At 38.4% G+C, this 23263-nt stretch overlaps 1 protein-coding gene across 1 annotated transcript; it reads left to right on the top strand.

Moving 5' to 3' along the window:
- Positions 1-4358: 4358 nt before the first annotated feature.
- On the top strand, positions 4359-17283 carry LOC140228476 (transmembrane protein 62-like). The gene is made up of 14 exons (XM_072308730.1): positions 4359-4550; positions 5681-5801; positions 6091-6216; positions 6784-6829; positions 8054-8201; positions 9181-9308; positions 9697-9825; positions 10407-10562; positions 11140-11302; positions 12414-12524; positions 13198-13301; positions 14006-14151; positions 15714-15832; positions 16593-17283. Exons 1-14 carry the CDS (start codon positions 4359-4361, stop codon positions 16956-16958), a joined length of 2055 nt encoding a protein of 684 aa, XP_072164831.1. The 3' UTR covers positions 16959-17283.
- Positions 17284-23263: the final 5980 nt, after the last annotated feature.

The following is a 23263-nucleotide window of genomic DNA, read 5'->3' as shown; positions in this document are numbered from 1 at the left end:
TCAGACCGCAACACCCTGAAAAGCCTCCTCATTTATCGTACGCGTATGCATGGACCTTGCGGACATGAATACGTAATGAGCTGGAAGACCATATTTTTAGAGTCCTTGTAAATCTAAAAGACATTACCAATCTTCCTGATTAATACATCGATAAGAAGCTGAAAAGTTGTACTTTGATGACATCCGACTACTTGAAAGGTTGTGACATATAAAATATGCTAAACAAGGAAATTATAAAACATGAAATTTGCATATTTTTCATTTTTCTTAGGGGGTACATTAGAACAATGAAATAAACGTGGACCAAAATCGAAGAGGTATGAAATGAAAGAGGAAATATCATACTATGGAAATATGATGACTTCATGTGGACTGATTATTGGAACGGGTCAAGTGATCGAATAAATCATTGCGTTGTACAGTTAATTTTTGACGAGATTTCAGTTTGCCGCGAATATGCGTTTCTGATTGGTTAATTCCCTCTGAGTGGAGAGTTGAAACAGTTGGTCAGCGCGGAAGGACAGTAAACGTGTGCTGTACATACAGTAATACTCTGTGTGTAGATAAAAGTGTAGGACCCTATGAGTGAGTGTGTGCGCGCGCACGATGTATGTATACGCGCTCGGGCTAAGATCTCCACGTCAACAACAAGAACAACACTCCACTCTGATCGACAGCTCAACTTTGGCTTGGACTTTGTTTACTCAGCTAGCAGTAACTGTTGCATTAATGAATGGCTCATTATTAATCAATAATAAAAGATCTAAAACTTATTGTGCACACATAGTTCTTTGGGGATCTCTATTGTGAATTACAATAATTATTCCATCTAATTCCACTGTATACATCGCTGAGTAATTTAACTTATGATACCCGGGGAGCGCATGATTATGCATGTATCTCAAATTGCCACTCCATGATTTTCACTCGACGAGACTTTCAATTTTTATAGTTTTCTAAGCGAGGGACCAATTCAGTTCTTACTGCTCTATTATAACAACAATCTCTAGAACGTTGGATATCAGTAATGAGTTGATTCAACTTTGGAACGGGTCGGGTGATCAATAAATAGAAAGCCTTGTCATAATATGTTCTAGGATCGTTTTAAAAAATGTCAGTAGGATGCGGTGATAAGAATAACGGTATCATAAGTTCATTTCACATGATATAAGCATTAAAAGGTCTGATTAATATCAAATATTCACAAATCATGTCAATTAGTCACGGAGAGTAGATCTTCATGTCGTCAATAAATGAATCTCGTAGACTATGCACTTTGTCTCTGAATTATCTCGCAAAATCTCGGGTGTTGAGAAGGACATGCGCAAAAACCTGCGCGTACGATAAATTTTTGATTTGAGCTCATTAACAGCAGCGTTGCGGTCTGACTGTTTATGTCCTGCTTGGACAAGGAAGGAGGCGCAGTTGCCATCCCCAGCCAGCCAGGAGGCCACGAAGGCCAAGATGCCTTTCGTTGGCTAATAAAAGTTAAAAGGCATTTTAGGAGCATGGACCAGGGTCAGGTTTTCTGATCAGCATCTCATTCGAAAGTTTAAGGTCTAACTTGATAAGTCACGTATGTTCATGCAGCATAATCTGTTGTTGGTTGTCTCGTAGACCTAAAACTTAAAGGGACTGGGGAGGAGTGTTCGGTTGTGCATTTAATAGACTGATTTAATATGGCCTAAACTTTACATGCATAGTTCAGTTGGACCTACCACTCATTGACCACTTTTTGAATGAATACCTTGTAAATTTTATCTAGAACCACTAAGAAAATATCCCTCATTTTCACCTTAATTTCATTCCACTCGAGGTAGAAAATACCGCAGATTCATTAATATCCCGGGCTCAAATTGTTGACTCTTCTTACCGTACGCGCGGAGTTCTGGACGACAAACACAAGTGACATTTTTCACTGTACACTGGCGCAAGCTCATCATTTTAATCGACCACCCGTTCTTTCATTGAAAAGCACGTAGGGCCATTTTCTTCAATTCTTTTTCCTCCTGTTTCCTCAGGTTATTTAGGACCTACCTGTATCACTATCACCCTAATTTTTCTTGATTTGTATATCAAATGTTTGAATGTTCCAGCGTATTGCGCTCCGTCCTACTTTACTACGAGTATTTTTTATTTTATACGCGAGAAAGCCATTTTGCAAGGGTGGTCGATGAGTACTGGTAGTAATAATGTAGCAATTGTAATAGATTCTACAATGTATGCCTGAATGCCCAGTGAAGGAGTTCTCGCCTCATCTGGAATTTGACAAGAATTAGAAAAACAAGCGCAGTACGTTCAGTCTCTAACGTACGGTTACTGGTTTCACTATAGTCTACTCTAAACTGCAACCAGCGCTGTGTGAAGGAGCACCCCAGGGTTACTACTACTCATGCATGCTACTAGAATCTGGCTGGGCCCGAATTCATGAAGGTGATACAATCGTGTCCATGATTTAAACCATGGACAAAGACCGTAGTTTTGTATGGGGTGCCAAGTGTCACATGGAATAGAACTATTTCGTTACCAAATCAGTCATTTCGTCGACGATATTATAATTTCGTAACGAAATGAACATTTCGTCGATGAAATGACTGATATTGTTACAAAATAGGCCATGCGACACTTGACGCCCCATACAAAACTACAGTCTTAAACCATAGACAAGATTGTACAATTGTACCACCTTTGTGAATTCTGGCCTACATGTAGGTGTCCAACATATCGACACTGTACATTGAAATCGATACCCCTCTATTTATTGCATTGCACATAAAGAACTAACTTTCACGCATGCAACTACGCGCAGTGGTTTTGCATTCTTCACTAGGGATTTGAAGATGTCAAAATATTACTGAAAAACCTGATAATAAACAAGATTATCAACAGCAAAACAATGATACCGTAGATTAATTATAAATGTACATAGGAAAAGCATTACATGCATTTCATGCATATTGTCTATAGAGGGTAGGGGTGTTGGTTTCAAAATACGGCGCAAGAGCGTATCAAACTAACAATCCACGCGTTCGAAGCAGTTATCTTTGAGCATGTACCGCAAATTGCATTTTCATTGTGTGGTTGTAAATTCAGAGTATTTTCTTTACATGAAGTAAAATTTCAGGCAAATTATGAGATATTTTAAGTATCTATAGACTATTGATATAAAAATATTAGGGTGTCGATGTGTTGGACATGCAACTATACTACTAGTAGTGCATGCTTTTATGAGCAACTGTGCGGTGGACTTCAATCGAGCATCTGCCGGTGCACTTTTTAAAGTATTTTGTCGGTAGATCTTATTTAAGTGATATTACATCTACAGTCTGCAGCTAGCTCTGCTGCTGGTATGATTCCAATCTACAATTGTACATTCATGTATGTTTTTATTTACACAAACAGCTGAATTGGCTCTTTTTGATATTTGATGCATCACGCATTACCCCGGGGTACCGTAGTACCCCGGGTAACCGCGTTGTGTGCTTTAGTGCAGTGCAGTGCAGTAGCTAGCGCGTGCTAGCTCCAGCACCAAAATAATTTCCTCTTTTTGGCACCCAGGGTACAACCTTTTTAAAAAAATAAATAATTCAACAAAATGGCTGATTTTTGTTTGGTACCCCGGGATACCATTTATGTCATCATTTGTAGCTAATTGCTTGAGAGATGTGGCTTTAGTAATTCTAAAACGTCATTTGTATTGTTGAGGTGGGACTTCGGGGGTTGGATGGCACCCTCCTTGACCTTGTCTACTGCAGTGCCGGTAAAATTTTAGATCTTACTTCCTGTATCACTGACAAGAAGGAAATAATGAACAAGAAGATTTTCCCACCACTGCACTGCACTCACTTGGGACCTAACTCTCCACTTGCTCTTGCCTCCGGTACTGTGAACAAACAACCATTTTAGAGCGGAGAGTGAGATTTCGTGAGTTGAGCTCCCATATGTGGCAACAATGTCCAGTACACTCCTGTTTTAACAAACACAGTTTATACCGGTATAACACAGTTCTTATCACAGCAAAGTAAAAATTCAGGTCCCAGACTTCAGAATAACTATCTAGACTTTATTCTACATTAATGTTTAGCTTTAGTGAAATTTTCATATTACAATTAAGAAAACTGCCGGTCCTGTATGAGGACTTTGTTATGACGGGACTCTCCTGTACAGAAATGGCATCAGCATACATCAACATACTGCATCAGTAACTAAATCCTTAATGTCTACACTTCAGCTTGCTTGATAGAAATCAAGCTATATCCCTTCCATTATTGTCTTGATGTTATGTGTCCTCGCTCTTCTGTGCATTTATAGGCCCGACAGTAGTTGTCAAACGCAGTGCCTCGAGTCTGTGAGTCGTCATGTGGCAAATCCAAAGTAAAACCGCCTCGGCATGTGCCGTGCTAGTGATGGCAGTTGTGGCGTGCTGTGTCATTGCAAAGGCTGTTCACTACTTCACCATTCCTGTGCAATACAAGGGTCCTCCACACCCCCGATCTGACCTTGCACCATACCCAGGACCTGGCCAAGATAACCTATTTTGGTTTGTGCAGGTATGTGGTGGATTTTTTATGATACGAGATGTCGGTCTTTTTTATGGGTCAGTAGTGGTGGAAGAAGTGTTAATACAAAATGTCTGTTCATTGCAGTTTGAAGTAGTATGGACGGAGATGAGTCAGGCTTCTATAAAATGTTCCAAAAGTAGCATTTCAAAGTTGCACTGTGGTAAAATATTCTGTGATTTTAATGCTAAGTTAGCATGTAGCATCTAACAGCTTGGACCATTTTTACATAGAAAGGAAATGGAAAAAATCTACAAGAGAGAGGTGTCATAGACATCTAGAACTTCCCACTGGACACTAGAATTTTATGAGAGATGCTGCACTGAAATATAAAATTTAGATTGAAAATGGTCTAATTTTGCTCAAATTTTAGTGTCCGATGTATTGATATTGTTACTTGTGAATGATGGCTTTCTTGTTCAGATAAATTCTCTGGTAGCAGTTGCTATGATGGCATGTAGTGTATTTATTCAGGGAATGATTGTGACCTAAAAAGTGAACATGGTTGATCACTAGGCCCAGGGGCTGACATGATTGCATAGACTATATCCAGTGAAATTGATTCCACTTGTAAGGCACATGGGATGTTGTTTATTTGTTGTTTACTTGTAGTTTACTTGTAGTGTGGTGGTAGTTACTATGTGAAAATGAAAAATTATCTATTGACCAGTTCTGTGATTTTGATTAAATCCCTACCTCTTGCATTTCATTATGAAATTTTGCGGCCCTGCTTCATCATTGAACTGGTATCGAACTGTGATCAACTAGTAATGAGAAGGATCACGTCCTTGTATGGACCAATTGTTCTTTAAATGACATCCTTCATACTATATAGTGCATGTGGAATGAATAAAAAAAGAAAAAGATGGTAGGTTCTTTTCTTTCCCCTTTCTGCCCTGGTGTCACAGAGCAAGTGTTGAGCCACGGTATGTCCTTACCTGATCTTTTGTTTTGTTTTGCTTTGTTTTTCTTTTCGTAGTAGTCATAGATTAGTAGTCATAATTACAGTACGCACCATCAGTTGTCTTAATAGAAACTCTCTGAGTATAATGAATGTGCTAATACAATGAAATTTGCCATCCACATTGTACTGTTTTCAACTTTCCTCTCGTTTCTTCCAGATATCTGATATGCACCTCACAAGTGTGCCAAACGTAAACAAGGCTACCAGGGTGAGAGACTTCCGAATCTTCTGCACCGATTATCTCAAGATCATTCAGCCGACGCTTGTTCTTGCAACCGGTGTGTGAAAGTTACAAGTCCCTGAATGAGCAAAGCTTTTTATACTTGTCTGTCACTTTCAAACATGCCATTCTGTCAAAATCGTGGCTTGGTCAATGTCAAATGCACAACTTTAGTAAGCAAACAGGACTGATGTGAATAAGAACAGTAGAAGACCAAATGAAAAAAAAAATCAGATGTTGCAGATCAGAAGTTTGTGTGAAGATTGTCTCTTTCTAAATTATATATTTGTAACAGAACGTTAATAATGATTCCTTATTCAGCTGATGTTCCATGGTCTTTCCTGCAGGCGACCTGACCGACGGAGCACCAAATTCTTCGGAGAACATCGAGGACTGGCTGATGTACCACAAAGTCCTGCAAGAGGCAAAGCTACCCTACTCCATGATCTGGCTGGATGTCAGAGGGAACCATGGTAAGGTTTGGCTTCCAACAGGAGCTGTTCACTATATTTAGGGTCATGACCCTTTCACGATAGCCTAACTTTCCAATGGCATGTGCATGAATTTCTTCCAAAGCCCAACATTAGTTCTGATTGCGAGAATATGTTTTAAGAATGATGGCCAAATTCCGCATTTAACAATAGACCGGTTTTGTAATGTTTTTAGATTTTATGCATGCTTTGTTCACAAAAGTTGCCCTTAACAACCACAATTAAAGCTTGCCGGAGGCTTGCCCTATGTAGCAACAATTAACCAAATTCCTGCCCATGAAACTTAATGGAAGGGAGCAGTGAATTAAATGTTTCATTTCTCGGCTGTAGGAAAAGAAACATCCATAAATTGTAATAAATTACAGAAATGGTTTACTAGATCTTGCTAATTGTACATATTTTTGTGTATTCATGCCTAATTTGAATGAGTTAGCTCACTTCTCCCTGAAAATGGAAGTATGATCCAGTCAGGATTGATAAGGAGATGCATGCATTTAAACATAGCTTGATCGTCTGTGTCCTTTATTTGTTTATTTGTCTCTCTTACAGATAATTTCAATGTTCCATCAGCTGAGCATACCAACAATCTTTTCAGGTTTGTCTTGTTTGGCTTTGTATTCCATCATTTCACTTGAGAAATCAACAAGGAAGTTGTCTTGAATCATGCTTGTCATATAGCAATATATCAGTGAAATCTTGGCAAAATTTAGCAAACAGGAGACACTTAAGACTGTATTTAAAACGTCATCTTGCATTGCATCTTATTGTCATCCAATGTATAATTCTTTGTCATTTGATTCGATGACAAGTGTCGAATAATGCTCCCTAGTTGTCTTCTTGTTACAAAAAAAAACTCACAACCCCCCCCCCCCCAAAAAAAAAAAAAAAACTTAAGATCAACAAAGGTGTGATTTTTGTTGAATTTGAATAGATAGGCAGGGACTGCCCCTGTCTTGCATAATGAGTCAGAACACAGTGTTCTAGATTTACCTCAATTTGACATGTGCAGATTGCTTTTATATGAAGAAAAGCAGACAACCATAGTGACATTTTGTGTGAGATCGGGAGTATTATGCAAGCATTGTGGCAAACGTGACCAGAAGCTATTTTTGAAATGCCCATCAGACACCATATCAGGTGATGTACTCACATTCAAATGGTGATAGCATTCTTCATATTGGTGAGTTTACGTTCAAATTTTCTTTTTGTGGCAAATATCTCTTCTCACATTTTATCACCATTCTGTCTTTATTTTGCATACTGTCTTACATTTACCTGGTAAAGAATTTTCCAAGCATCTCGTGATCTGTAGTGGTAATATCCCCCAGTTTTATTAAGTCCATTATTTTTCAAATAGGAAATAGAAGTTGCTTCCTGTGATTCAATTATACATTTCCCTCTTCTCTACTGTGTAAAATTCAACAAGTACACTGTAAGAACACTTAATCTCTGACTTTCGTTTGTCATGAACCCAGTGGTTTTATCATCAAATGCAGATAATGTGTTCAAGCTTGTAAGCAAGTGAGAGACTGTAGTGTAAGGCATGTCAGTGGATTGTGTTCATTGGCAGAGGCAATATATAAAGTTATGGCAGTGTACATGCTACAGTTGAAAATATGTAATGGCATAGTTACCGAAAAAAAAAAAAATGCAAGGTATGTACGTAATGTACACTATGTTCTGGTGCTACACTTAAATGTCACCTGTGCATAAAATTTCATTGAAATGGGGGAGCTAAAAGTGTTGTGACTTTGAAGATGGAATGAAGTTTAACTTTGTATGAAAGCAGATTTCTTGTTCTGTGATTGGTTTCCTTCAGACAATACTCTGTGCTTGGAGCCAAAGGAGACCAGTCTTTCCTGCATGAACTGCAGCTTCCATTCGGGACGTACTCCTTCATCTATGCAGAGGCCCTCCCTCACATTGGACTCAAGAGGCCGTTCAACTTCTTTGGCATCCTGGACGATGTGAGTGCACTGCTTGATTGAAAGTTTCTGTGTTTAAATGGTTGACAAAGAGACAGTATGAATATATAAGTGATGATACTGATGTTTAACAGAGCTTAAAGGGAAGATAAACCCCAAGAGCAATGTGGATTGAGTGAAAGCAGCAACATTAGTAGAACACATCAGTGAAAGTTTGAAGAAAATCGCACAATCGATGCAAAAGTTATGAATTTTTAAAGTTTTGGTGTTGGAACCGCTGGACGAGGAGACTACTAGAGGTTATGACGTACGAGTGGACAACGATACCAAGAAAATATGAAGAAAATTCTACAAAAATCCATTTTTCATGAAAATTACAAATTCCATCAACTTGATATTGACATATGTTAGGGGTAGCAATTATTCCCCCTGCTTTCTGAAAGAGGTTGGTCCATTGCTCTTTCATAATTCTAGAAAAGTGAATTTTTGTTGAATTTCCTTTATATTTTCTTTGAATTGTTGTCCACTCATATGTCATATCCTCTAGTAGTCTCCTCATCCAGCGGTTTCAACACCAAAACTTTAAAAATTCATAACTTTTGCATCGATTGTCCGATTTTCCTCAAACTTTCACTGATGTGTTCTATTAATGTTGCTGCTTTCACTCAATCCACATTGCTTTTTGGGTTTACCTTCCCTTTAATGTTGATACTATTCAGTAGGAGCAGAAACATCTGGAGCATGTTCAATGCCATAGGAATCGCAGCCTCCACCCTCGCACCCCAAAAAGAAATTCTCCAGACTGTACAATGCTCTTTCTATTTCACTTGTCAGTACTAACAGTTAGGAGTAAGCAGCTTTCTACACAAAAGAGAAAGAAAATCCACATATTGCAGATGATTTTATTTGTCTCATATAAGCAATCAATCAACGAAGTCTTTCCAACAATCACCAGAAGAGTATTTGCAAACTATACCGTATGTGGATGAAAAGTCTTGCATGTTTTGCTCCCAAACACCAGCTGGACTTACACAGAATTCAGGCTCTCACAGACAGGTCTCTGGCAACACCAAGCAACCACACCATCTTCTTTGGACATTATCCAACGAATGTCATTTTGGCGCCCTCTAAGTTTCATACTATATTAAGGTAAGCTGCTCAGATTAAAAATCTTGTGTGCAATATAAATATGTTTCTCTGTTGTCTTTATTTGCTCCATGACCTATGCCACAGAGCAGCTCTTTGTTTGCTAATATCTATTTCATGTTCTGAGAAGAATCAGATTCATGTACTACTCATGGAGGTCTTTTACGGTATTAAAATATGATGGGAATCGTAATGGATATTGGATATTGGATGTAGGATTTTTGTTTTGTTTTTGTTTGTTTGTTTTTGTACATACATTGTATATCCTTGTAACAATTCCATACTGGAAGAAGTTCCTCCAAACTGTTTAAAAAAAAAAAATTATTTTACCTCACTCCTGTTATTTTCCTGCCTTGTTTTTCCTTACCTCCCCCCCCCCCCCCCAATGTAGTAATGGCATTGCATACTTGTGCGGGCACCTTCATGATTTAGACACCAAAAGAGGGGTGAATGAGATGTACGCCTTGCAGCGGTACAACAGTCTTGAACTAGAGCTAGCAGACTGGAGGAAACACAGGAAGTGAGTATGTATTTCGCAAGTTTCATTCTGAGTAGGAAGAACTTTTGTAGGAATCAGTGATAGTGCTTGTCCTCTTTGCTGAGACTACAGTGATATATTTCCAGACTCTGTTGGAATGCTGTGGTCCAGCACAGTCAGATTTCCTGTTTGTCATGAGTGAAATTTTCTGTTTTAGGAACTACTGAAATCGATACTGTGCAATTATTCAGTGATGATTCAGAGATTTTTTTTACTCTGTATTGTTTTGAGCCGTGCTACTCATTTTGTTTCACCAATGAAAATGTTGTACCTGCTGTACATGAGTTATCTTTGGTGTGTCATCAAATTCAGATAAGAACCATTACTGTCCCCCTCATGGAATGCTTGGAGCTATTTTTAATACTGGTTTGTATTTAATAATGTCAATGTCTTTTTCCTTATTTTCTTTATCCCAATAACCCATCCATCATTATACCGCACTGATTTCTGAAATAGTTGATATGCTCCCATTCTTGTGGTGTGTGATATATTTTAAAGACCCCCTCCCCAGCAGTGCAGACAGTCAAATCTTAATGATGCACAACCATGTTCAAATGACACAGGTATCGTATAATGGCATTCGACCACGACTTGCTGTCCTTCACCGATGTCCAGTTTGGACAGTGGCCCATAGTCCTGATCACTAATCCCAAGGCAGCCCGCTTCCTGGCACCCGCCCATGAACCAGTTGGCAAGATTCGACACTCCTCTCACATCAGGTAAAGGAGGCAGATGGGAACGAGTATTGATATGTTGCCATGTTTACGGCACATGTAGAATGGAAGTAAAAGGGAGGTCTCCTGTGTGCGAGAGTCAAAACCTGAACCTATCAAAGATCCCGTTTCGCTTTTCTTGGAGAGCAGGTTAAAAAGTTGATAGACTTATAGTGCCATTTAAACAAAACTTTGGTTCTTCCGAGTATGTCAAAGCCATTCACTGTATCGTCTGTCCTCAACTATTAAATACATGTATGATAGAATAAGAGCTACTGCATGATCACATCTTTGAAATGGCCACTTTGACGTGGGTAATTGCACTTCACCGTCTGATGGTTTTGTTAACCAGTTGAGGACGAGTCCAGAGTATACTCAGGCAAGCGTCTATGGGAAATGCGTGTTGTAGCAAAATCAATCCGTCCTCAACAGGTTAAGATATTGTTTTAAACAGGGAATTCAGACTGATTCTGAATCAGTGATGATTAGTTCTTGTTGCGGATTTTTGTAAAGCCCTTGTTTTTTTTGTTTTGTTTTTTTTTCATCTACCCCCTTCTGTATCCTCTTCCTGTGGGAAGAGTAGATTTCTGGTCTTTTCACTGGACCAAATCAGTTATGCCAATGTAGAGATTGATGGAAGAGCTCTGGGTATGGCTGAGGCAGTGGATGGGGGACCTCTGTTTGTGATGCCATGGAAACCTGAGCTCTATGGCAACGGCCTGCATCGCATCTCAGTGACAGTCAGGGTAAGCAAGCCTAATGTTTACCGTTAATGAACAAAGAAAAAAGAAGTAGAAACAAAAGGTAATATAAAGGATGTTAGCTCAATATCCTTCAAGGGCATGAAGGGTTTTTATGCATTTGATGTATTTCAGTACTTGTCGCACTGATGTCATTGCACAAGATCTAAGACTAAGTAACAACACCCACATCTCCTGATCCAACATATTTTGGGTAAGAAGATGAAATGCATGTGAAATGAGGTTTGCTAGGTGAACAGTTTTTGATGAAATGTTGAGGAAATTACTGGGAATGTAATAAAGCTTGTAATCTGTGTAAAAGTGATTACACTTTAAGCTCGTACTTTCACATGTAATAATTGTTAGAAGAGTGAATTGGTAATGAAATGCACAAGATGTTCAGAGGTGCTTGCCTGGTTTAAGTGACTTGCTCCAGTTTTGCCAAATGGGTAATGTGATGAGCTCTAGAAAAGAGTGCAACATTTATTTATGATATGTAAAGTAGATTGAAAACCAATATCTTGCTACCATACTTTGAAACATATATGCACATGTTCAAACAACCCACATGCAACATCTCAGAAAAGATGAAGGAATGCACCAGTCAGATAATACCCAAACATTGAGCTTTTCATAGCATTGTATTGTATTATATTGTATTGTATTGTATTGTATTGTATTGTATTGTATTGTATTGTATTGTATTGTATTGTATTGTATTGTATTGTATTGTATTGTATTGTATTGTATTGTATTGTATTGTATTGTATTGTATTGTATTGACAGGGTTCAATATTATGTGAAACTGGTGTGATGCAATGGATAAGACCACATATTATCAATCACAAGGTCCCTGGTTCAAGTCCGCTGCCTGCAGTGGTTGTGCCCCTAGGCAAAGCACTGTATCCTCATGGCCTATTCCTTCAGAATGGATTTAAAACCATCTGTCTCATGGTTGCTTGCTTGTAAGCATTCGACGCTTCCTTAGTGGTCATGTAAAACAAGAATTCAGATTAAATAAAAACAAATCAGTTTTCCGTCAAATGATAAAACTCGGGTCGGCACTTTATCCCTTCTTGAGAATGATGATTTTTTTGCATTTGATGATGTTCTGCAGGACTCAGCTGACAGAGTCGGCGTAGCCAGCCAGCAGTTCTCCCTGAATGGGAGTAGACCCAACCAGCCCTTTGTGCAGGCCTCTATCATCATGATGAATGCAGTTTTCTTTGTAAGCAATCTGTTTTCCTTTGCAAGTAATCTGTCCACTTCTGTGAGAAATTGAGAGCAAAATGCTTTACCTCCTTCTGTGTGTCGTCATTGTTTGGCTGGAAGATATGATCAAAGGATATATTACAAGTATCCATTAAGGAAATCAAGCATTTTATGGTAAATGTTCATCAGATGTCTGAATGATGATGCAGCATATAATACTGCACAATGCTAAACTTGATAAAGTAGCAGCTGTTATTTCACCGATTGATATTTCAAGAGAATAAATTCTAACGTGATTGCATGCAATATGTTAATAGTTGTACCAGTGGGCCCAAAATGAGAGCAGCTGAGTTAGTCGCTCTTAACTTATGAATGCTGTAGGAGAAAAAGCAGTAGGTGACTGGTTCGAGTCCCACTGTTTGTTTTTTTTTTCCTGACATGTTTGTTAATTTACAGATCAGCAGTTGCAATCTTTAACAAATTTAATTTGTAGAGGGAGACAAAATTGAAAAAAATCACACCTGAACCTTCACCCCTGTGAATAATATCCTTTTAAAAAAAAGTATACCCCCTTCATGTACATAAAAAGACTAAAGAGATCATACTAATAATACTGTTCAGATGACTAAGGAATAAACTGCATTGCACTCTGTCTCACTGATACATTTTCTTCTATTTTTTTTTTTCAGTTTGTAGCTGTCATCATGGGTCTTGAGTGCTGCTGTGTTCTCCCGCTCCTCTTTGTTAGAAGATACACAGACAGGTCGAGTCTAGGTACAAGGCGCTTTGTTTAATGACTTCAGTATGCTCTGTCCCTGCAGTGATTGAGTTTTCCATGCTGTTTTGTTCTCAGCTTGCAAATCTGTATGTGATCCGCCCCAACAAAAGGATCCGAAAGTCGAGGGAGGTCAATTTTCTGAAGATGCATGACATTATTCCCTTACTCTTCCACTTTCATTTCATATATATAACACAACTCATAAAAGCACTCGGTTGTGGAAATATTGATGATTTCATGAGACCATGTTGAGTGGTCTAGGAAATCAGCGTTTCGAGAAAACCGCCTTTAAAGTTTTCTTTCTGACGCAGTCGTGATCAAAGGGAGGTAAGACAGTTTTCACCTCTTGACAAAAGAAAGTCCGCTCATAGCAACCTCTGCGATGTCCATTCAAGCTTAGCGCCAGCTGTCTACGCACAACCAGTTGGTAACCAGGATGCCTCGCACTGACCAATAAGATCACAGTGAAATGCAGAATTATGGCCCCAAATTTTCAGTTTTTTTTTTTTAAACTTGCTAAATATTCATAGAAATAAGATATTGTCACCATCATGGTTTAATACCATTTTCTCACCAATTTTTTTCCATTGTGCTCACGTTTTTTGGCAATGACAGAGTATCAAATTTGCATTATATAGTAATATTTTGCATTATATAGTAATATGTCTGTTTTCAACTGTTTCTATGGTATGAGACATGTGAAAATTTTTTGCAATGACTTGTGATGTGTACTTCCACCTTCTCATTGGCTACTCCCCGATCCAAGGTGCCTCAGCTTATCCCCTTCTGACAGGACTCTTACTGCTTGCTCACACCACCGATGTCTTCTTCTGTCTGCTCATCATTGCAGTTTATCCGCTAATAGGTGAGGGGAGAATACTGTAAAAGAGGAAATTTTTGCGGTGTTGAATTTTCGTGCATTTTGCACAACCAGAAATAGCGCAAAAATAAAAGCACATGGATATACTTGCTTGCTATATGTTCCAGTAGTTCATGTCTTGATTCTGTGGAATCAAAAACACGCATAACTCGTCTTACCCCGCCAAGCGCGAAAACTTACTCATGCAAAAATATCCTCTTTTACAGTATGAAACTTTTTTTTGTGTGTATATAATGTGCAAAAGCAAATGGTAGTAAATTCAGGCATCTATGCATGGGAGAGTTCCAAATGAGGCTAATCAAATGGTTTGCTGCTGCTTAGAAAGGTTATATAGAGGAAAAGCATATCCAAAGAAAAAAAGAAAGAAAGAAAACTGTGAACTTCAACTGAAAGACGGACTACACTATGATAATTTGGGCATGTTTGCAAGCCCTTCCCCCTTTTAACCCTATTTTAACTGGGGGGTCAAATTGACCCCCCCTCAACATTTCGCGCCACGATTCCGCAACGCGCAAAGATTTTGCCGCGTCGTTTCATGACTTTTTTCATTGAAGTCTCCCGCAAATTTTGAGACCAAATTTGTGACGTCCGGGTACACCGTTCTGAAATTACGCAATGTTTTGCATATTCATGTCAACCCGAAAACAGCTCAAATTCATGATTTCGTGTGCAAATCCAATGCAAATTGTGTTTTTTTGTTTAATTGATATAAATTAGATTATTTCAACTTTTGAACATTGAAATTAATCAATTCTAATGTAGATAAGCTTGAAATAGTGCCTGCAACAAATTTTGGCCCAAAAAACAACGAAAACAAAAGATCGAAAAAACAATAAAACACAAAGAAATTAAAAAACAATAAAAAACAAATTTGATTGCGCTATTTTTTTACAAGAAAATTGTTTGATGTGTCTTGAGGAACTCTGACACAAAAATTTAACAATCCTTCATTCTTTTTCATGGAGTTATAGGTGAAAATATGATTTCATGCGTAAATTTGCATAATTGATTTATTAAAAAATATAATAATAATAATAATTGCATTTATATGGCGCTTCATACTGACGTTTCTAAGCGCACTTTGCTACTCATACAAATAGATTAGAAAAAAATCAACATTTTTCTATTGTATGACCATGTAATCTTGTAGTTGACTTCCGGCTCTATGTCCCGATCGCCGGCCGAGATCTGAAAGGGGGGGGGGGGGGGTCAAATTGACACCTGCCCAAGTATACTCTGGACTAGTCTTCAATGGGTGGTAGATTAAAGGATTATTGGCATGATCTACAGCATCGTGGCAGGCTCCTATTGCCCAAAGCTTGTTGAAGTTTTCACAACACTAACTATGACAGCGCCCCAGCTAGTTGTGAGATGTTATTTTTAACGTTCTTCAGCGAGCAACCTAAAATTAATTTTTAGATTATTGTTGAAAATTGGCACCATCCAACAGGAAACTCCAAGAACAGCACCAGCAACCCCTTGTTAGGTGTCATTGAATTCTGATTGGATCTATCTGAGCATTGATCTGTTTTCTATTTGTTCTACAGGTCCTTGGTTTCTGGGAGATGTCCTTGAGAACACACATGGTATCGTCACTCTGTATGGAGTCTATGTGAAGGATACCTTCATTGGGGACAAATTCCCTATGTACTTCTTTGCCCATGACGTAAGTGTGTAAATGATTTGCTAGATTTTAGGTGTATTTATGTGTGTGTGTGTGTGTGTGTGTGTGTGTGTTGAGTTTGTGAGAGTGAGTTTGCAAATGCAGATGTTTATAATTTTGTATAATTACATATATGCAATGCATTTCTGTGGTGATTTTCGTGCCAAAGCCAAATGAAATAAAGATAATGATACAGTGGAGTCCAGTTATAACGAAGTCCTCGGGACCGACATTTTTCTTTCGTTATTTCACAACTTTGTTATATATAACTGAACAAATAAACGATAAAAAAATAGATAGAGGTTAATGTTGTGACCTAAATATTTCTTTTGCTGTAACTGGAATTTCATTATAATCATGTGCGTTATAACGGGAGTGCACTTTATTTTTAACGATAATGATGATGGTAATGACAATGGAAACATCATTCTTAAAATGCAGTGTACTCCTGTTCTAACAAACACAGGTATAGTGATATTCTGGTTTCAACAAAGTAAAAATTCAGATCCCAAAATTATCGCATATGTATCTTCATATACTTAATTTCTTCAGTTATGATGAAATTTCGACTTAAGGGAAAAAACTGCCGGTCCACAGGACTTCGATATACCAGGAGTGGGCTGTAGTATTGATAAGAATTATGCTTTGCAAAAGAATTAACAAGACATACTTCCATCATTATGTGCGTTATTTTCATCCATGCAAGTGTTGTCGTGGCAACTAGTGAGCATAACCAATCTTCAACTTCATCCTACTCTTCCAGTTGATAGAATTTCACATCCCCCTGACGCTGTTCTGTATCCTTCACCTGTCGCGAGCCCACCACCGCCTCCGCTCCAAGCAGGGCCACCACAACGGTGACAACCCGACGTGGAGCGGCCGGCGAGTGGCCGACGTCGTCCGCGTCATCATCAGCCTGTTCCTGCTCAAGGTGGCCCTGGCTCGAGCCCTGCAGACGTCGTGGTCAATGAGTCACTGGTATGGCTGGCTGGCCCTCCTTATCTCTCCCAAGTACGGCTGGACGTGCTTGGTGGGTGCGTATGTGGGAATACGATGCATCTACATCGGTGCCTTTGGCGGACACATGATCTCTCGCGTATACCATCCAAATGACAGTAGAGATGGTTGACCGGAAGGATTAAAAAAAGAAAAGAAAAAAAAGAAACATCAATCATATGACATACTGAAAGTGGAAGTTGAAAATTGCTGCATTGATGCCACTGATTTTGTATACTTCAACCTGTCATCACAGCAGGACGTTCTTCCTCACTGAGCTGAACATGCTGTATGAAGTGACGTGAATTTTAGCAATAATTGAAGTCTGGTAAGATACTCTATGGTGTCTTTCAAATTTGGTTATGATATTACCACATGAGCGGGTCTCTTAGGTTTAGGTCATGGTACCTGGTTATAGTAAATATGGTAGATAGGTCTTTTGATAAAGTTTATCAAATGCTGCAGTTGTCATTATATGATTATTGGTAGCATGTTGTATGGTCTCTACTATGCCAGGTTAGCTGGAATTTAAAGTCGCAGCTGCATAATTGCAATGATGTTGTTTCTTGTTTTTGTTAATTGAAGTCACTTCGTGAGTGAAGGTTCTCGCAAATGTCGGTTTTTTAGGTTATAAATAACTATGATACAAGGGAAATCATGTGCTGAAGAACTTTCACTGGTTGATACCCTGAACACAGAAATGTATGTCATTTCTGTGCATTCCAGAGCACTTAGAATTTGCTAAACATTAGGATGCCAGTCACTGCTGGCATAACGCTTTGTGCGTGATCAAAAGTTGAGTCTCCAGTTTGCTAGGGGCTTCAGGTGGGAGAATTTCCAGATCAGAAGGTGCTTAGGGTCTGAGTCTCTGCTTCTAGAGAAAGCAGGGAACATACAATGACATGACTTAAGCCTGCTTGTGCATTTACTGCAAAAGGCTTCTTGTGGATGTTTCAGTCACAAAATGATTGAATGCCATGAATGACCTCAGCCAGTTTTAGGATGCTGTGGGATTATTTAGGAGCCTGTGTGAATTCTCTGTGTATGTTTGTACTTTCTGCCAGCAAACTGTGCGGTAACATTGTAACTCATAAACCTTAGTCATATACTTGATATCACACACACCTACACTGTACACGCATCACAGACATACACATATTATACATTATTAAACCACAAAGACATTAATTTATTCACTGATGGGAGAAATACTCATGCTCCAAGTGTTGCTTTCTTTGATCCTACATGTATGTATTTCAAGCTTTTGAAATTATAGACCTTCAAGACATAAAGCAATATCATACATAGCGTATACGATTACTCCAAATGTAACTACTTGAATGCCAATCATAATACAGCTCAACTGTCAACTCAAAAGAGTGCAGTAAGGAAAAGAAGCATGTGTTACAAATAATTTCTGTTTTGCTTCACATTGCAGCAATATTAATCATGCTGGATTTGTTGAAGATTTAAAGCTGATGCTTGATGCGAAGTGTAGTCCTATTTGACAATACAAGCATTGGTGCCATGATATTATTGAAGAAAGTTGACTGAAGCATCTGTAAAAAAAAAAAAAAAAGCTTTGTATAAATGCTAAGCTACATGCACATATTGTATACATACCTTTAACGTGATTTTGTACCAGTCATGTCAATACTCTCTGGCAGGGCCACAAGGAAGAACAAATGGCTGTTGGATTTTTGGGGTACTCTTTCTGTCGTCATCTGGATTATGTACGGATGAATTTGACATGTTTGTGCAACTTAACTGCAATTTATTTTTGGAAGCCCAGGGTAAAGTGCCAAAAATGAATGAAATATTGCAAATGACTGACAAATTGCCCTACATCGACGTAATTAAGCACTGAATTGATCAGTGTTTTAGTAGTTTGTAGCCATGATAAAAAATCATGGGCGTACATACTCGAGCAGGATTTGAACCTACATCCTCCTGATCTCCGGGCAGGCGTCATCTCCACTAGACCACCGAGCTTCTGCCAGACAGCAAGTGTTGGTTCTAATCCTTATAGCATGCAGCGGGTACTGCGGAATTATTCAAAATCATGAAATTCATGAAAAACTAAAACACTGATCAATTCAGGGCTTATTTACGTCGATGTAGGGCAATTTATCAGTTAGTCGCAATGAAAACATCTCGACGGAAGAATTTCATGAATTTGAATGAATGAAATAGTTGAACAAAGTGGTGGATTTCTACTTAGTACCCTAGGGTACCAAGAACAGCATTATTTGTTCCCACTCAGAGGTGGTATTCGGGTATTCTTACTCATATTTTGAGTGGTACTCTCACTCATATTCTGATGCATAACATGCCGTTGGGTCTGTTTTCCCTCGATGTTGGCCTATTTGTGACGTGTGTGATAGGATACCAAAAATCCATCTGAGGCAGGGGAAATGCATTTTTAGGGTCACAGGAAAAGGTGCCTGCAATAAACACTTCTACCTCCTGTTCTGTCAGGCTTTGTATTAATTAAAGGCCCTGTAGTGTGGAGAGTCATGGAGTGGGAAGGCTGGTCTGGGCGCGGCCTGTTTCATAAAGCCGTTCGTAAAGTTACGCATGACTTTACAAGTGACTGGAACATGAAGTGCCAATATGTGTTCCCATTTTTTTTTTTTTTTTTTTTTTTTTAATTTTAACAAAATATGGGGTCCTTTTATGTCAATATGTCATCTACATTGGGGCAAATATGTCCACTTTCAACTAAAAGCGTGTATTAAAATGTAAGAATAATCAGCATCTGCAAAATTTCAACTTCAGCTATTGAAATTAACAATGATTAGGAAACTCTCTTGGCTTGCCATATTTAAGTTGTTCGTAAAGTTGTGCGTAACTTTACAATCAGCTTTATGAAACAGGGCCCAGGCTTGTAGTAATCTCCATATTTAAGAATTGTGTACAGCTCTATCTCTGATCTCTGTGTAGTTACGCACACAGCCGCAGGATCTCAACTGGAGTTAATCGTTACCGATGAGCTTACGCTTCAAACCGATATTCGCTGACAGGTGCTATTCTCGGTTTTCGTATGCCAGTTCTACTCAGCGATGGTTTTACTTTGTCTGTACACACTCAGACTGTAACTACACAGATCTCTGCCTTGGTGTTTGGTGTGTGGTCTCATTACCTTTCTCCTTTAGCCAGCTATATTTTAAATCTGTCTCTTGTGTATGTGAAAACTGACCTGGGCCCCGTTGCAAGAAAGTTGCAATCAATTGCAAATAATTGCTAATTTTGAAACAACCATTCTGATTGGCTCAGGGTCTGCCCTATCAAGAAGACATGCATGCAATAATGATTTTGATTGGCCAGTGACAATCAGTTGCAAGTTGCGTTTAAACGCAAAGTTTCTAGCAACGGGGCCTTGGAGCTATTGATAATAATGCAGTCATGTTAAACTTCACCCTAGCAACTGGGTGTATGTGTGTTTTCAAAACAATAGATCTCTTGGCCATGGAGACCATCACCAGGCCATCTGATATTATTGTAGTGGAAACATACTGGTCAAAGGTGACGATGGACATAGAGAAGATATAATTTATTCAATTTCACCAGCAATGTCTACATATCTGTCTTGGTCATTTAAGTTGGTGCTGAACTCCACTGGTGATTATTTAGCTATAAATCTATGACAGTGAGGATGATCATTTTATCATTATCCTCCCCCGTTTTGTGGTTTGATCTATTAGCTTCGATTCTATGATATTGAAGAAAATATCTTCACCAGTATATTTTGGCTCCATCTCAAACACAGGCTATTGGTATTCCATAGCAACCCTTTGATGTGGTTTGATCATTTCTTTTTCAAATCAACAACATATATGGCAAAAGTTTTTACAATGGTGTTCAGCGCTTTCTTTATGCAAAAGATTCCATACCCACTTTTTGCTGCTTTGATAATTCAAGTGGCGTATCCACGGGGCACCCCCTTTATTTTTTGTTGAAACAAAAAAAAATTTAAAAAATATTTAAAAAATGGAGTGGGCACATGCACCCCCATTAACTTTGTAAAGGTGGAATTCCTGAATCAGTTCCTGCTAAACTTTAAATATATATGTGATATTGAGGACATAAACTTTAATGCCAGGGTCTTTGACTCTTTCTCACTGCAGAACAGTCAATTTGGTGGTTTTATCTGAAATATGTTGCACTATTGCTATTTTTCAGACTGAGGGTGAGTGTAGGACATGGTGGATTCTTGTGGTGTCAATACTTGTGGAGTTATGTCCTGTCAAAGTGAGATATGTGAATGTGACATCTTACAATGATGTTGCCAATTTGATGGTGATGGAGCAAAGTCCACATTCACTTTCGATAACATCCTGCTCCAAGGCTGTGACAATTATAGGGTATTGTAGTATTTGAATGGAAATGCTACCTCACTGTGCAAATTTTGCCACTTGAAATTTGCATGGTATGCCACATGTAGCTACAGTTGCTGCCATATTCTTGTCTAAGCTTGTCTCAAAGAAATGTTGAGCACACGAGTTTGGTATCTTTCGATATGTGTGGAGAAATCATTAGACTGTGTCCAAGCTTTCATTGCAGTTCCATTTGATGTGTATGCTGAATTTTAAGCACTCTAAATGCATGTAACCATCGAGGATAATTCAATTTGACCATGCTCTATACAAAATATTCCATACTGCCAATTTTTTTTTTTTTTTTTTTTTTTTTTTTTTAGGGGGGAGTGTTACATTGTACATGGACCCTTAACACACCCCCCTCAAAAAAAAAAAAAAAAATGTTCTACGTCCTCTGTACTATATACAATGTGCATGTATATACCTCATAACATGATTCTTCCAGTCTAGTGTTTACCGGTATCTGTTTCATAACAACACTATTAGGGACTTCAAGTTCTCATAACCTTTGTCGAATTTGTAATTCTCTAAATCTGCTTGTTAACTAGTGTTTGCATGAGATTGATTTAAGCCTGCAGTGCTTGTAGCAACTTGTAGTACACATAAAATGTATTATTGTTTTAATGCACCCCATTTTCACTGGCATCAGTGGGTCATTGTGCATGCCTCCTACACTGTTCTGTTAACTACTACAAAACGAGGAATGTTCGTGTGCATCTTAATGTTGTGAATTTCGCGAGAGCCAAGATTCGCAAAATTAAAATGCATGTGAAGGCCCTTGTCTACACTATTTGCATTGAATGCCAGAGGCACTTCACGAAAATTTCATGCCGTGAAAAAGGACGTCGGCTCCAATTCACAAAAATTTCATGCCGCTAAAATATCATGTTTTATAGTATCCTATGATCTCTGTTGCTGTATTTGATGTTCGTTCATTTGATGTGAATAGAGGTGCTGGAATGTTTTGACAAGGATGTAAATGGTGTGAAGAAACAACTCAATTTACATAGAGTAATGGGCTCAAACAGCTCTTTCTACCTTGTGATTTTTTGACAAGCCTACTCTACGCAGATATGTCTGTTACAATATGCACATGGTTAAGTGAATTTCAGACTGTGGTGCTACAGTTCAAGTGGTGGTGAAGCAGAAACTTAAGTTTGCACCCATAAATGTCCATAAGAGTCCACACAGCCTGGCTGTACTACTGGCACTCAGTGCTTGCATAGCTTCTGTGGTACAATGTTACATGTTTCAGTGACTGCAGGTACAGTGTACGTGTTTTCATGGATGCAATCAAAAGGTAAATTTTCTATTAGATATATCATAACAGTCTTTAAGAGCTTTTGCAGACTCTTCCTCTTCCATTGACATTCAAGTGTCGATTATGAAATATTCGAGGATGATGATGATGATGATGATGATGACTGACAGTTTGATATTACTGTAGTAAAGTGATAGAGAGACAGGAAAGACGAGGTCATGTTCCTGTATTGAATGTGATCTAGATCTATACATGAACTTATCTACAGTGTGTCCTAGATACAGTGTTCTAACTGCTATATTTACACTTTCACTATTTACATGTGTTTTTGAATGTGTATTTTTTAAAGCTGAAATATGAGGTCCAGTATGATTTTTGTTTGTGTGTTTTCACAGTGAGCATTTGAGTAATCTCAAAAGGTATTTTTGTCTTGGTATATAATCATATATTGTTGTGGAATGAAACCTGGCATTCATGTGTGTCATATTTGTATATTTCAGTTTTTTAATTGTGTATGGTGTATTTGTACATGTACAAGTTGAATATGATTTATGTTTATATGAAATTGTATCAATTAAGAATACTAAAAAAAAAAAACAACTACAAAAACAGTGTTACAGGTGGATTCATCATGCTGTCTCTATATGTTTGTATGCTCTATGCTTTTGATACCTACATGAAAAGGTGGGTTGCTTGCAAACAAGAACAAAACTGTAGTTTCCCTTCCCCGCATAAAGAAAGTGAACGAAAACAAAACAAGAAACAGGCTAACATGGATGAGTTGCCATCTATTTGGGC

Source organism: Diadema setosum, chromosome 1, assembly GCF_964275005.1.
Source record: "Diadema setosum chromosome 1, eeDiaSeto1, whole genome shotgun sequence".
Classification (NCBI taxonomy): domain Eukaryota; kingdom Metazoa; phylum Echinodermata; class Echinoidea; order Diadematoida; family Diadematidae; genus Diadema; species Diadema setosum.
The sequence above is the reverse complement of the archived record's forward strand: the minus strand, read 5'-3'. Positions and strand labels throughout refer to the sequence as shown.

Bases quoted from the DNA above. Each gene is read 5' to 3' on its own strand.
- LOC140228476 (XM_072308730.1), top strand. From the start codon at position 4,359: ATGTGGCAAATCCAAAGTAAAACCGCCTCGGCATGTGCCGTGCTAGTG. The intron at 9,826-10,406 runs GTGAGTATGTAT...CAAATGACACAG, and splicing joins GACTGGAGGAAACACAGGAA to GTATCGTATAATGGCATTCG. The intron at 11,303-12,413 runs GTAAGCAAGCCT...GATGTTCTGCAG, and splicing joins GCATCTCAGTGACAGTCAGG to GACTCAGCTGACAGAGTCGG.